Source organism: Typopeltis vanoorti, chromosome 3 (assembly GCF_054136105.1).
Source record: "Typopeltis vanoorti isolate ZY-2024b chromosome 3, IOZ_Tvanoo_1.0, whole genome shotgun sequence".
Classification (NCBI taxonomy): Eukaryota; Metazoa; Arthropoda; class Arachnida; order Uropygi; family Thelyphonidae; genus Typopeltis; species Typopeltis vanoorti.
This window is the reverse complement of record NC_143551.1, coordinates 52,824,252-52,840,102: the sequence shown is the minus strand read 5'-3', so window position 1 is coordinate 52,840,102 and position 15,851 is coordinate 52,824,252. Positions and strand designations below refer to the sequence as shown.

Sequence of the window (15,851 nt, the reverse complement as noted above, 5' to 3'; positions counted from 1 at the left end):
GACACTTTAACCCCATAAGCTCAAAGTTCACGTTAGTGGATTCCATAATATCTTGAAAGTGTTTTGAAAACGATGATGAGGATGTTAAAAGAATATTCAACTATCCCTGACCCTTGCATGAAATATCTGCATTACGACATGATCTTAAGAGCGTGATATGATGCAGTTTGCAAAAAAAAACGAGTAGAGTTGACTGCACTCTCATCAAGTCCATCTAGTTTATAACAAATTGCCAAATACCTATTACCTTATTCCTCTCTCATCGTACCGAACGTCCAAATAGAAGACCTAACATCTAAGTGAACTGAACAAAGTCCAAAGTGGTTTACGACCTCTTTATGCTTCAATGAATTTGCCACGTTGTCAAGTTCATTAACCTTCTCGTAATCAAATTTAATTCACAAACATCCTGATTGCAAGATCAAATATTTCAGGTTTAGATAAGCCAACATATCATAAACTCATAAGGCAGATCTCCTCCCTCCCTCCCTCGTCCTCTTTTCCTTCTATTTCCTCACTAGCTGATGCAAGTGGCAGCCGATGTTTTTGCTATCGAAGATTTCTTACAAAATGTCCTTATGCACATGCGCCAATTTCGTAAAACGAGTTTGATGAAATGAACTATTTATACATTTTTCAGTAAGGTAGGATGATCAAAACGGAAAAAACAAATTAGGAAATCCATTGATATGGATATGATTTCACAGAACTTAATAATAGTTTTATTATTTATTTTTCTTTTGAAATCTAAAATGATATTTATCAAAGAAACCAAAATATAGCGAACAAAAGTTTTATATATAAACTCTTGAGAAGACGAATAACATACTTGAATACCAGCAAGAATTTCTACTGCATAAACATACATTAGAGGAAGTGAATTCTATAGCGTTCTTATAACTTGATGTGTGCGGTTTTATTGTTTAATGTGAATACCACAGTTCGATGGTTATGTGATATATATATGTGATATATATATATGTGTGTGTGTGCGTGTTTCATCAATGGGTAGGGAACGTGGCAATAACCTTGCTTTCACAGGACTAGTAATAAATTTGATTCTTCTTTCCCTAACAAGTCAAATGGATCAAAGTTTTTACTTTTACTGAGTTTAGATTTCATTTATGGAAGATCACGAATAAACTAGTTTTCGAACATGAAAGGTCTTCATGAAGTGCTCAACAACATTCTTTGAACAATTTCTTTTTGTTCTCTAAGACTGTAACTTAACAAAACTTGAAAGTGAAGCATTTCGATGCATATGATGCAGTTGTTGTTTCTTCTATGGAATAACCAATATGTCTCTAAACTTGTTTGTTAAGATACATTTCAGAGACGAATGTAAAATGTTCAGTATGTGAGATAGTTCCCTTCTTTTTTCATAACATAATGATTGTTAATGGATACAAAAATTTCAAGAACAGGAATCGCAAGCAGTATTAACAGTTTGCCATCCTCGAACAACAAAGCTGCTATGCCGGTTCAATGTAACTCTTACACATGTCATTAGTTCTAAATCCACCACCAGGAAGCGCTGCTATCTATCACGTACAAGGAAGCCACTCATCATCTCTAATTATCGTCTATTTTATGCAAAGGATATGGAATTTCGGCGAAAAGTTTTTTTTTTTTTTTTTTTTTTAAGTATTAAAATGGTGTACACTTTGAAGTGAATAGTGGAATAGTTTTTTGCATTCTTTCGTTTAGTTATAGTTTCCCTAACCGGCTTATAAAATTTTACAAGATTATTGATCTATTATTGTTATAATTAAAAATAGCTCATCCAGTCATTGTTATTCAACGAACGTAAACACGAAGCAAAACATGTTCCTTATTTTAGAAATTCGCAGCGAAACCAGACTGCCAAAGTTTATATCATATTTAAATAACAGTGGCATGCTTACACCGGAAGAAAATGTTGGTGCCTCGTACACACTTCGCCTGCTTGGAAATTTGCATTTGGATAAGACATGAATAACAAACTTGAATACCAGCAGGAATTTCTGCTGCATAAATCAGAGGAACTGAACTCTATGAAAACAGATTTCGGTGAATCTCTAGGAATTATGTAAATATAACAAATGTAAGGTGTGGGTGCGTGCGCTGAGTAAATAAACTTGGGACTACAATAGTTTCCTGTTATATAAAAGAAAAAGAAACACACTGAACATTGATTAGTCTCAAATAACACACGATCATCGTAACTGTAAATTTTTGTTTAATTTATTCCCATGTATTCAATCAAATTATTTGATTTAAAAAAAAAAAAAAAATTCCACGACGAAAAATATGAAGAGATTACGAATGCAGTAATTGCGCCATCTAATGGCAACCTTAAATACTATAGACAAAAATTAGACCAGAAAGCTTATACAATAAACAATTTTTAATAAACAATATTAAAACTTACCTACAGGTACCGCCGTTTTGACATATGTTTTTAACTGCTGTTGGCCCGCAGCTAGGATCGTACTGACAATCGCTGCCAAAGTACTGGGAAAAACAGCTACAATAATAAGAGGAGAAGTCAGAAGATGCGAAACAATTTCCAGTGTACCAACAATGATGATAAATGCATCCATCTTTTCTTAACGATTCATTTCTTCCAATAGTCTCATAAGTGATGTTAAAACCAAACACGTCTAATAAAAAATCCTGAACTCGCATATGAATATTACCAATTTCTCTAACAACAAAGTCTAAAACAAGAATAGGTTTGCTGGTGATAAGATAAGTAGGCTCTTGTTCTGAGCTGATGGTTCCTAAGTCAGTTTTACCCATATGAAGGCGGGAGTCCGAATAGAAAGCGTATTCAGCAACCCTTAGTCCTTCGCGCATATAAAACTGAGTAAAATATATCGCAATCACTTTATCTGCAGGAGCTTCAATAATCCATCGACAGCTAATGGGTACTGGATACTGATTAGGAAACTCTGGAGTGTGAATAGTACCTTTGGGATCTCTCATTGTCCCGCCGCAGTTCGTAAACGCATATGACGGTCCTTCACAAGACCCGATTCTTACCGTACATAGAAAAAAACTCCCAACAATCCACAGGTGGATAGTTAGCAAACCCATGACTTAATAAAAACAGCATTTAGTTATAGAAACATGGCGTAGACTGCGTGTAGGGAAAGCTGGTTTTCTGTCTTTCGTTTTAGAGTCTCTGTCCCACTCGTTAACAGTTTCATGACTTCTAGTCACGTAAAACCCAAGAGTCAAGGTGCTCTGCGTTCTCCTCCTCGGGAATTCACAGCAAAACAATAAATTACTGACTGCTTCGGTAAGCCTCTTTCCCATACAAGCCCACCTTAGTGCCCTGTATCAGCAGTTTCCTCGTGGTTTTTTTTATTTTTTTATGTGCGACAGGCCTATTCGCTATAGTTTGACATGCTTGGAAGGAAGCGTGCGTTGTACTAGAACCTCACTCATAACAACGTGGCTACTTGTCTGGTGGAAAGAAAGAAAGAAAAAGAAAAAAAAAATCCCCACAACAGTCTTTCCTCAAAGTACGTCAGAGCTGTTGAACTGCGTGGATAGCAAGACAGGAGAGTCCTTGTTCAAATATGCCTGCAAGTAAAAACATAAAAACAAATTACATTTTGTCATTTATGCTACATCCTTATTATTATTTTTAATACAAGATTATTTGTTTATAATAATAAACATCAAATAATGTGCTGAAAATTGTTATTATGAAATATTGAAAGATGTCTATTTATTAGTTTCGCAAACTTATTTGTAAACAACACAATATGAAAAAAAAAGTGATTGTTGCAACCATGTCATATTAGGGAATGGTGTGAAACATCCTCATTATAATCAAAAGGTTAACAACCCTGGCAATTAACGACATGTATACTCATATCGTAGTCTATAAAATATGAAGGTCAAATTCCCATTGTTACCTGAAATATTAACTTCTGCTTTTGACAAAGTTACTACTTATGAGATTGTAAATGTTTTTTGGAACTTATTTAAAAAATAACTAAAATTAATCACAATTTCTATAGAATAATGTTTTATATAAAATTATCTTTATTAACAATAAAAATATTTTAGCAAAATAGGTATGATTTTTTAAAATTTTGAGTTTAAACATTATTTAATAAAAATAAACCACTTTATTTTTTATATATAAATAATAGAAAATTAGTATTTGCAAAATGCAACTAATTTAATTTAACACGGAGTGTGTTGTTAAAAATAAAGCGTTTTCAAATAAGTCTACTGTTGCATTATTATATTTTTATTTTATATTTGATTATTAATAGGGGGACTGCACCATAGTTTGTAATAATAATGTTACATTACATCCATTCTTCTTTTCCTGAAATTCACACTACATCTTTTTTTTTCCTGATTTATTCAAATGTTTCATTAATTAATTTATAAGCAATGTGTTTGGTGGCCATGCAGATCATTTTCAATATTACTAATAAAATCTATTCCAAGAATCTTGGTGAGTTTTTCTTGTTTATTATACAAACAACATTTATACACGATAAGCATGAGTTATACTATAATTTTTCACTACGTGACAATGCTACAGATTCATAGAGATTAATTAATATTAGCATAACGTTGTGCAATTATTGTCACACTACGAATGAAATATGTCATATGTTACCAGTTGGCTCTAATATAATCTTTATGGTTATATTAGAGCCAACATTATTACAAACAACTATGGTACAGTCTATCCCCTAGTAATAAACAAATAGAAAATAAGAATGTAAGTAATGCAGGAGCAGACTTATTGGAGAGGAAAGTTGAAGAAGCATTATTAACAACACAAAATAGAATAGCAGAGGAACATATGGGATTACCTCAGCGTTATTAAGTATAGTGATATCTCTTTAAAAATAAGATTCCTCAACCTGTTAAATATTTGTTGGATTACCTGTAATATACCCCAAGTATGGAAAAAGGGTAAAATAATACCAGTTTTTAAGAAGTGGGAGTAAAAGTCTGTGAAAATTATAGAGTTATTAGTTTATTAAATACAGACTATAAATTATATTGTAATTTATATTAATAAATAGTTTTATTAGAGGAACAGCCTGGATTTAGGAAGGATAGAAGTTGCACTGATGTTGTATTCACATTAAAACTACTCGTGGAAAAAAGTGGATTTAATTTACAGACTCACCTGGCATTCACAGATTATGAAAAAGCCTTTAATCGAGTTAACAGAAAAAAAATTATAAAATATAATAGAAGACCGAGACTATCCAAAACAGTTATTAAATGCAATTAAGCGCCTAGATAACAATACAAATGCAATCATAAGTATCAATGAATATATAGCAGAAGAAATAAAAACTAATTAGGGAGTTGGACAAGGATGTAACCTTAAGAAAGCAGAAATCTGTAGTAAACCTCGGAATAAACATCAGTCAACAGTAAACAATTTTTTTTTTCTTCAGATGATCAAATAATTGTACCAAAATCAGAAGACAATCTACAGCAACTGACTAGTGAATACAATTTACGAATCTCATTAAAGAAAACTAAAACTATGGCATTCTGAGGTAAATATCTCTTACGAACTAAAACAGTAATTGAAAACAAACTCTAGAACCAGTAACACAGTCTAAATATTTTGAATATTTCGGATGTGACATAGATATAAACAATGAGTTACACCGTGTTCAATCAATCTGCGATACTATAAGACGAACAACAAAAGGCAAAACAAGGAAGGACGGAAACATAATTAAAATTTTATAAAATCATGACAGTACCAACAATGCGAAATCAGGAAGGAATTGCAAATTCAAGCAATAAATGATAAACTCTAGGAACACCAAATGAATCGGAGAGAATTTAACATATACAAAGAATGGAGGATGGAATACCACCAAAAGAAGTAACCAAGTATAAACCGAAGGAAAAAACATAGGAAGACCTAGCAAGAGAATGAAAATATAGTTTTTAGGATGTCGACGAAAGAGGCTTTTAGCCTATATCTTGAAAGAAGAAGACGTTTTTTTTTAAATTTTTTTAAAATTTATTTTTATTTATTTATTTTTTTAAATTTTGGTTCATGTGTTTATTATACAATCCATAACTAATCGTTGTAATACACAGAAATCATAAAATAAATATAAAAAAAAATAATAATATAATATAAAGCAATTATTGTGCCTAGTCCATAATGCAAAATAATTCACGATTTATGAAGAGTATTAAAATGTTTTTTTTTTTATTGGCATATAAATCAACATATAAATTATTCTAAATAAAAAGTTTGCAAATCAGTAACACACCTTTAAAAATTATAAAGTCTCTAATTACAATATTTTTTGAACTAATTATCTACGAATAGTTAATATCAGTACTGAATAATTAAAAAGAATACACCAACTGTGTATGCATATTTAAGGAAATGATAGTTAACAATTTTAAACGAAAAGCTTTGCGAAATCTAAAAAAAGTGTACTAAAAACTGGAGAGATGTAGCAGTAACCCAACACGTTACAAAGACCCCTGGCATACTTAAAATCGGGCACACTTTCAAGTAGTTGGCCTGGATACGCTACAAACATTTCCACATTATATAAATCACGTTTCATTGCAATCGTGCAATGAAGTGAACCAAATGATTATGCCTGAATTAAACAAATTTTTAAAGTTTAAAATACAAACCCAACTCTTATTTCAAAATAAATTCGTTTACTACTACTGCTAATAATAATAATAATAATAATAATAATAATAATAATTTTAGCTAAGGAAGGAACGTGATCTTAGAGTAGTTTTTAGTTTGGAAAAATGTACATGAAACAAAAATTTAAAACTGACCTCCAAATATCCTCAACAGGATCAGTCAATAACGCACATTCGATTTCCTGCTTGTGTTTAAAACGCCTTCCCACAAGAGGTTCTTTCATTTCAGCAGAAGCGAACATCACAGGAATTTATATCACGGGAAGATTTCCCCTGACATAATTTTCACTTCTATCTCTTCGGAAGTCGGTTTACAAATTCTGTCGTACGGTTTGTGGGAACACAAGGGACGAGGTGTTTATCAAATGTATCCGTTTACGCTCAAGTTTAGGTTTCGGTTCTAAAAACGCTGGGAACAACGCTGTTCAATGATTATTGCAACCTTTGTGTTGCAATGAACACATTCAAAAGGGGCAACATCACCTCATAGTTTTTGCCGGAGATTTTTAGTGCTGCGAAAAAACTTGATGACGTCATTAGTTATTCTGCAGTCTCGCTTCCGATTCGTAGGCCCGAGAGCCCGTGTCTCGTCGAATGCAACAATGCGACGTGCGAAAGCATTCTTGCGATGTAAGTTTTGTGAATATTAGTCTATTGTGTGCAATTGATGCAAACCGTCCCACTGCTGCCACCTACACGCATCACATACAGTCCCGGATTGTCAGCAGTGATATATAAACTAAATGTAATCAAACTAAAAATAATGTTAAATCGTTAATAATCTTTCAGTGAAAAAAAAAAGATGACTTCCCACTACTTGCTTTTCTTTTCTGCAAATAAATAAAAAAAAAAAAACGTATAACTACATTTTTGAAACTACATTAAGATATTAGATATAACACACTTAATTATGCCCTTTTATTGATCCACCCCTCCACTTCACCGTCATAAAAACAGTATTAAATAAGTTATTCACAAGTCCTTATCAAACATGGTAAATCAAACTTCTCTGTAGATTTAAAAAATACAGCTACATAACATCATGGGCTCACGACTGCTGTCAGGAACTTGTTCTACCCCCCCCCCCCCTCTACCTGCCAACGTTTACTCACACACACGCTTCCAAAGCCTTAACGTAATTTATGAATGAGTCCTAGACAAGTTTACGGAGTTGAGAAATCTCATCCTTGCTAGAAGACGCTAACGTAAAAAAAAATAAAAAAATAATAAAAAAAAGATAGAATAGAGGCGAGGCAGTTCATTGTCGTTTATCATTAACCTAGTTGGTTCATTGTTAACACATTGTAAGTTTCAGTGGTATTAATCATAAGAATTTAATAGAACAAATTTCAATGGAAAAATTCCATGCTACGATTTTCCACAATTCGATAATGGTAGAACTTTGAGGCCCCTTAAGAACGTTCTAAGGGCTCATTTCAGAGGTTCTACTTTAAAGCATAATTTTGCAATTACTTGAAAATCGAATTAACTTATAAAAAAATATAATTTAAGCAGTCATAATTCAGAATTTTACCTTCATCTTTGTTTTGTCCTTCATTTTTGTTGGTCTTTTGCAGCAAACGTTCGTGTTAGAAGCTACTCGGGAAGCAGTCAAGAGGATTTAGAGCCTATTAAAATAGGCTCTAAATCCTCTTGAAGTTGAGATCACTTCCTATGTAGCTATTAAATCAGGACATGAGTTTATCTCCGGCTTTATCTTTTTTTTTTCTTTTTTCTTTTTTTTTTTTATTTAATAACTCGTTCCTAATAAAAATTTTCTAGATATAGCGTTCTGCTCTATTTGCAAATGGATTAACAGATATTTCCGCATCTTGTTGTTATTGTTTTGTTGTTAATTTTTAGGTTTTCTGTACTTCTCAGACACAGTTGAACAATTTTTTCTGAGAGATACAGCGGTTCTGTCCGAGTAAATAAACTGACAAGTTTCTTGCGCTGCAACCGATAAGAGATTGTGAGATTTAAGAATAGATGAGTCTTAAATGTCTAGAAGTGATATTCTATTTCTTTTACTTAATATTTTATTCTTTTCTTAATACAATAAATATAAGGTTATATTTTAATTAAAATTTTGAAATAAAATTTTCATATTTAAAATTTTTTTTACAAAATTTAAAAATATATAATACACCTTTAATTAATTACTATACTATTACTATTAAATCTTAACAAATCTCGTACATGTTGGGGGGGTCTTGGTCCATTATATATATATATATATATATATACATACATACATATATATATACATACATACATACATATACATACATACATACACACACATACTTGGAGGGTAATGGACGGCAATGTTGTAGTCAATGACATTCTAACTGAGGCACAGCTATTGCTGTTACCCTCTTGCCATGATCAGAGCTTTGATAGCTCAATAACACCTTATCCCCACATTGTCCTCTACAGATAACGGGGAAGATGAAAAGCATTCTTGCTTCGCCCCTTTAAGCCAGTCCTTATGAAAGAAATAATTGGGAAAAAGAAAAAAATCCTTTTAGGACTTCCAGGGTAACAAATAGCAATGCTGTAGCCAATGAAGCTTTAACTGAGGCTCGGCTATTGCCGTTACCCAGCCATGACTACAGCTTATTAGCTCAATAACATCCCATCCACACAGATTATCTTCATTCAGATAACGGGATAAAGAGTCAAGGACTCAGTCCATCGCCCAGTTCTTTTAAGAACATGTATTTATATTTATATTTATTCCCCTCCCCCCGTGTGGTTGTTGGGATAAGAATAGCGCCGACGTAAATCCATGCGTGTCGTAAAAGGCGACTAAAATGGACGCTGAGTTTCGCTCTCTTAGGTTTCTTCCGGAATTTCGCTCCCGGTGAGGGAGGGGGGGGGGGCTTAGATTTCGGGAGGTTTGCCTGGGAGTGCATTTTGAGTCTTCGGGGTCGGTGTTCTCCGGCATGGCCCGGTGGGGGCTTTGTCGGTGGATGCTTTTCTCCGGAATATGAGCGGTTCTGCTCGATGGTGGGGCTGCCCCATCACCGAGTGTAGCCAACGCTGAGTTGGACGGTCTTTTGGCCACTATGGAGTGGTCTAGGGATGGTCCTAATTTTTAGAGCCGGCTTTATTTTAAAAAAGTCCCCACGTAAATCCATGCGTGTCGTAAGAGGCGACTAAATGGACGCAGAGTTTCGAAAGTTTTGCTCTCTCAGGTTTCTTCCGGCATTTCGCTCCGGGTGAGGGTGAGGGGGGGGGACTTAGATTTCGGGAGGTTTGCCTGGGAGTGCATACAAATATATTTTGAGTCTCTGGGGAGGGTGTCCTCTGGCACAGCCCGCTGAGGGGCTTTGTCGGTGGATGCTTTTCCCTGGAATATGAGCGGTTCTGCTCGGTGGTGAGGGAGCCCGTCACTGAGCGGAGCCAACACTGAGTTGGACGGTCTTTCGGCCACTATGGAGTGGTTTAGAGATCGTCCGAATTTTTAGAGTTGCCTTTACTTAATCATCGGTGATTAATACCCTTGGAGGGTAATGGATGGCAATGCTGTAGCCAATGAAGTTCTAACTGAGGCTTGCTTGGCTATTGCTGTTACCCTCCTGCCATGATCAGAGCTTTAATAGCTCAATAACACCTTATCCCTACACTGTCCTCTACAGATAACGGGGAAGATGAAAAGCATTCTTGGTTCGCCCCTTTAAGTCAGTCCTTCTAAGGACATGTATTTCTCGAGGGTTACAATAATAATTAGGATTGTGACACAATGAACAAAATAAAGATGAACAATTATCTTAAAACATTGAAATACAGTGTAGCTTAGCGAAATGGGGAAGAGGAATATGTTTTTAAAATATACAGTCATAATGGGGGAGGCAAAAAATTAGACAGAACTGGATATATCAATAAAGTTAATGGGAATTAAAGAACAAGAGAAACATATTAATAATGTCGCCTTTTAAATTTCGACATATGATGCTCGCAATGATAATAAGAAACAACGTGTTGTTAACTGTGCTTTGAACTGAAAAATAACACGATCGCATAATAAGCTGAAATAAGCGCTCTCGCGAACACATGCAGCGATTAAGTTGACGCGCGATTTGCATGAATAGAAAGGACACAAAGTGAAGCTCATATTTCTGTCGCTACATCATTAAATAGCTTACGAACTCATAATTACATTCGGTAATCGATTGAAAATCCGTTGCAATTAGCCTAATGAACAAAATTCTGTCCTTATTAAAAGGGAGTCGCAGCTCAATGCTCGCCTCTGTAAACACACAATTCGTGTATTTGGAAAGTAGAAGCCAACAATGCCTTCCAAGAAAATTTTCGGGTTCTAAACAATTAGATCGCTGCTATAGCAACGGTGTGACGTCACGTTATCTCCCCCCCCCCACTCCCATGGCGTGAAAAGGGCATGCAGAAACCTCCGCGAGCAGTTTGATGGACGTCCGCTAAGAGCTCAACTCGGCCTTCCATTAGCCTCATTAACAAATCTTAAGAGGTTTTTAAAAGCTGAGAATCTTGTCCCAAAGAGGGTCATTACAAGGGATGCGACAGTGATTAGAGCATTGTCTAACCTTCAGGTAGCACGAGGAATAAGTGCTCGCTTATGCTTTTCGTAATGATAGCAACAATTAATAAGGGAAACGAAAGTTCTAGCGTAAAATAATAAAGAAGGGATGAGGGCACGATGGTCTGTGGAGTGTGATGTCAGCACAACTGATTGGAGACATTTCCGCTACTAATAGAAGACAGGAACGAGGAGAGTTATGGTAAGGGTCAATTGATGTGTTAAGTGGGGTTAAGGGTTAAAGAACCTCGTAGTGGGAGTATAAACGATACCTGGGACTCCTTTCTTTATAGACAGGAATGGCTTTATAGTAAAAGCACAAAACAAAGGGGAAAAGATAAAGATAAGTGGAAAGAGGGCGAGCGATAGCACACCCAATATTTCACGAATAATTTCTACTTGATGCAATCTTTCATAATGTATCGTTTACTGCTTCGAACTTGATGGGAAACAGATCCAGATATGAAAATCAGGAAAAAAGTGATATCACAGCTGAATATTTAAAGCAAGTTAATATTAACATAACGTCAGACTTGACGTTACCAACGAAAAGTTTGAAGTAACTGAATTAAAAGGCAAAATTTTCGACTTTATTTAGTTTGTTGTCAAAATTGATGACATTCAGAATCTTCCGTTATATGTGGGCCAATAATTTTTCTTTTTTTTTTTTATTTATCTTCACATACATCTATTCTTGAGAATTTATCCCTCATATAAATAAATGCTTAACTATTATTAACTTAAAAAAAACATTTTTTCCCCTTTTTTTTCGGATCTGGTAGCGATTCATTATATATTGCTGAGACCTGGAACAAACTTCTGTTTTACAAGCCTATTTTTATATAGAATAACAATCAATCTCGTTGCATATGGAAATAATTTAAAGCACTTTGATGTAATTTTCTTGGAAAAAAGTAAAAAAAAAAAATTAAATAACATATTCGTAATAAGCGTACCGAAATACAGAAAAATCTGTGGAATTCGTGCACAGGACAATTATCTCTAAGACGTGCTTTATATAACCGATCCCCAGACAATTTAAGCAAAGAAATGGGACGTGGTCCAATTTCTTTACATTCCTCTCGGTTCTTGTTATCGTCTGAGATTATGCCTAAAGCAATAACAGTGTATTATGTCTGGCCAGTGTTTGTCTGCCATTTTAAAGAGAAATGAAGAGTTTTCGGGAGGAAAAACTATCCCATCCCTATATGCCGATAGGCATCAGAGTGGAAATTTATTAACTAAATAGCATTAGGGAATAATAGGGAATAACTATACGGAAAATCTTGAAAAGGAAAAACATTCGTAAATAATAATTACCTAGTCTTCTGTTATGCTCAGTTGGACACCAGGAAAAATCTTCCAATAATTCTTAGGTTTAAAAAACTATGCACCAAATTTCGTATTTACCGTACAAAATGAAAAGTCAGAATAGCATATATTATATAAATTGAGTCATCCTAGCATTTAATTCAATCTTAAGTCTAAAACAAGCTTAATTCAAATTTCCAGAAAGATACATTAAAAATTCTACTTAAAACTAAGCTGTTTTCATCGGCTTATTGCTATAGAAAATCAAAGGACAACCATCATTTCATTTTGATGTGAATTTCATATGACAACAATTAGAAAAATCTATTGCAAACTATATTGGACTTTCGTTTCTATAGTAACCAGACAAATAGGAAAACTTAGCATTGGGAACAAAGCATCGTTTGGCACAGTAGAACTAAAATGAAACGTTTTCCGTTTTGTTTCCATAGTAACAAGCAAATATAAGAAATTGTGAACAAAGCATCGCTTGGCCACAGTAAAACAAAATAAAAAAATTAAAAGAAAATCTATATTTATTTTCATAGTAACCGAACAAAGAAAAATTTATTCTTTAGGAAAAACATGGTTAGAATTATTCATATACAATAATTATCACGAAAACCTTATTTGACTTCGTGTTTTATAAACTTATTCTTATTACAAACTCTACAATAATTAAGCTATTTAATTCAAGGTTGCTAGCCTTTACGCTAGTGATCACCATAGCAATAAAGTACTGTACGAACCTTTACAGCTGTTGAGAAGGGAACTGCTTATACTGCCGTATCTCTGATAACTGACAATTTAGATCCAGCGGCCCGATGCAGCCTATAAACATGGGGAATGGGGGTAAGAAACACGGAAAATACGAGTAGGGTATTACAACCTGTTGCTGTTATCATGAGATTCCCTCCTTCCGACCTTCACCGACTGTGTGCGGACTTTTCTTTGCGTATTTACCTGCCGCAAGGACACCTGTTAGATGAGTAGCGGAAGTTACCGGTGAATGCGTACGTAGAATGACGTCAGTAAAGAGGAGAAATCGAACAGTTTAGACAAGCGTATAGGTATAGGAGCCTGTATAAATAGATGAGACTTACTATCAATGTTTGTCTGTCTGTTTGGGTTAGAAATTAGGTGATCGGATGGGTTCATGTTACCGAAAAATTTGGTCTGTGATCTTGGTTCCAGATTTAAAGTAAACAGACAGTTCAGTGTATCGCGATGGCCTCGTGTGTGTACTTTTTTTTTATTTTTTTTATTTTGTATACACGTGCCCAGATACACTTGTCGACGACCTACTATATATTGCTATCAGGAAATTGTTGTTTATATTTTTGCAAGGTTGTCCCTTCGTTTTGGTAAACAGATAGTTTTGCCTCTGCTAGCAAGAGAAAAGAATGCGAATTCTAAACAAACATTTGTTCAAAAATATAATCCACCATCGCTACATTTTTTTTATGCGGTAGATCTCATTATACAAAAGATAATGTCAATTTTACTCAGCAAGCATAAAAAAAAAAAAAAAAAAAAACATGTTTCACAATGTCGCACAATTGCCAAACAGTAAACAACTCAAAAAAAAAAACCTGCAGATTTCGCCTAGAGTTTGCACGTTATCTTTTGAGCAGTAATGATTTTTACCAGTCGGTGTGACGTTGCCGTCATATTACTTGATTTTTTTCCCCCTCTGAGCAAGTGTCTATATTATATATATCCCTCAGTCGGTCAGCCAACTATACTAACGTGCTAACGGCTGCAATTCATACTCTCTATGAGGGGATATGTACGTGGTCTTAGAATACCACTGTACAGCTATGTACTTTTTTGTGCCCGCTCAAGCTACAGAATGAGTTATCGGATATTGCACTACACGAACGTTAGGATATTGTGTTTTTCATTATAGCGTTAGGAGAACTCCAGTTCCATTTGGGTGAGCTTGAGGAGAACTCGTTCCTCCACTCACCTAAATCTATTCCAGCCCCTGAATATATTTTGGTTTAATAATTGCGTACGTCCTCCAACTAGTTTGTGTCTTCTACTGCTGAAAAATCTCGATTTTCCAGGAGAAGGGAGAGGAGGAAGTGCCACCTTATGAAACGAGAAAAACTTTTTTTTTTTTTCGAAGAGAATCCATCCACATTTGTTTTTCAACCAAAATATGCTGTCGTTCTTCATAAAATAAAAAAAATCTTCGAACTACTTGTCATAGGTCGAAGATTTTTTTATTTTACAGTTTTTAAAAGTATAAAACACATCCTTCTGAATATAACACACATCCTTCGTAACGCTAGAAGATGTTTGTAATTAACATTCACCAGGAAACCAAACCCGTATTATAAAGACATAACGCTAATAATTGCTACCAGTACGTTTTACAATGTGGTAATGGCAACAGCAATCAAGAATCCCTTTGAAAACTACATTTGACATCATCATGCGTTTCTGTAGTAACCAAATAGCATTAAAATTGCGTGGACAACCTCTTGGTTAGTTACAATAAACCAACAATAAGAATTGTAATTATTTCGCAACTAAATAAAACACAGCTTATTATTAAAGAAACACGTGATGTTTACCAGAAGATAGATTCAAAACTGCTTTGGTTCACCGATTAATAATTAAATGTTTTATTTTTGCATATTCTTCCCATTAAGTTTAATACTGAACTGTAATTCTCTTTATGGTATTTTATTTTGTAATTTTCCATAATTTTTTTTCTAAAATTTTATACTTTAAACGATAGTCAGCGATATATAACAATATTAGAATGTTATGCTAATTTTGCTTTTAGAACAATTTGTATTATTGCGTTAACCAAAAGGGTTATAAACGTGTTTTTTTTTTTTTTTTTTTTTTTTTTCAGTATACAAATTAGTTTTCGTTCATTGTCACAGAGTTACAAATCATTTCCCTAGAAGGCATGGAAACAATTTCAGAAGGCCTACTTTTTTTTGTGACCTGTCGAATGGCATCCGACATAACCACTTCGACCGCTTCCATGCATGAAAATCATTGACCTCATGAGATAAAAATTTCGTTTTTGAGGACGACCCTGGTGCATAAAAAATATCCAGTCACAATTATAAGTCATAAGACATATTATTATTCTTTTTTCTTGCTCTATGATCAGGTTTATCTTTTTTCAGATGCGTAAATCAGTGAAGCATTTTCCATATGCACTATTCAACTGATGATAGTTCACGTATTTTTCCCCCCGTCATATAGAGTATTCGTACACATACCAGCCATTGAATTAGAAACTTTTTTTTTCAGTAACCATATTCCTCATATGCAAATACAA

General features: G+C 34.2%; 1 protein-coding gene across 2 annotated transcripts in view; it reads right to left on the bottom strand.

The window, feature by feature from the left end:
- Positions 1–13,328, bottom strand: part of LOC150108151 (uncharacterized) — a 122,320-nt gene extending 108,992 nt beyond the window's left edge. For both annotated transcript variants that reach the window (XM_090415615.1, XM_090415617.1), the window contains exons 1-2: positions 13,294–13,328; positions 2,411–3,570 (exon numbers count right to left, since the gene is read on the bottom strand). In XM_090415615.1, coding sequence (XP_090271741.1) covers positions 2,411–3,078 — 668 coding nt within the window. In that variant the 5' untranslated portion in view covers positions 3,079–3,570; positions 13,294–13,328. The remainder of the gene's footprint in view (positions 1–2,410; positions 3,571–13,293) is intronic.
- Between the last annotated feature and the right edge of the window lie 2,523 nt (positions 13,329–15,851).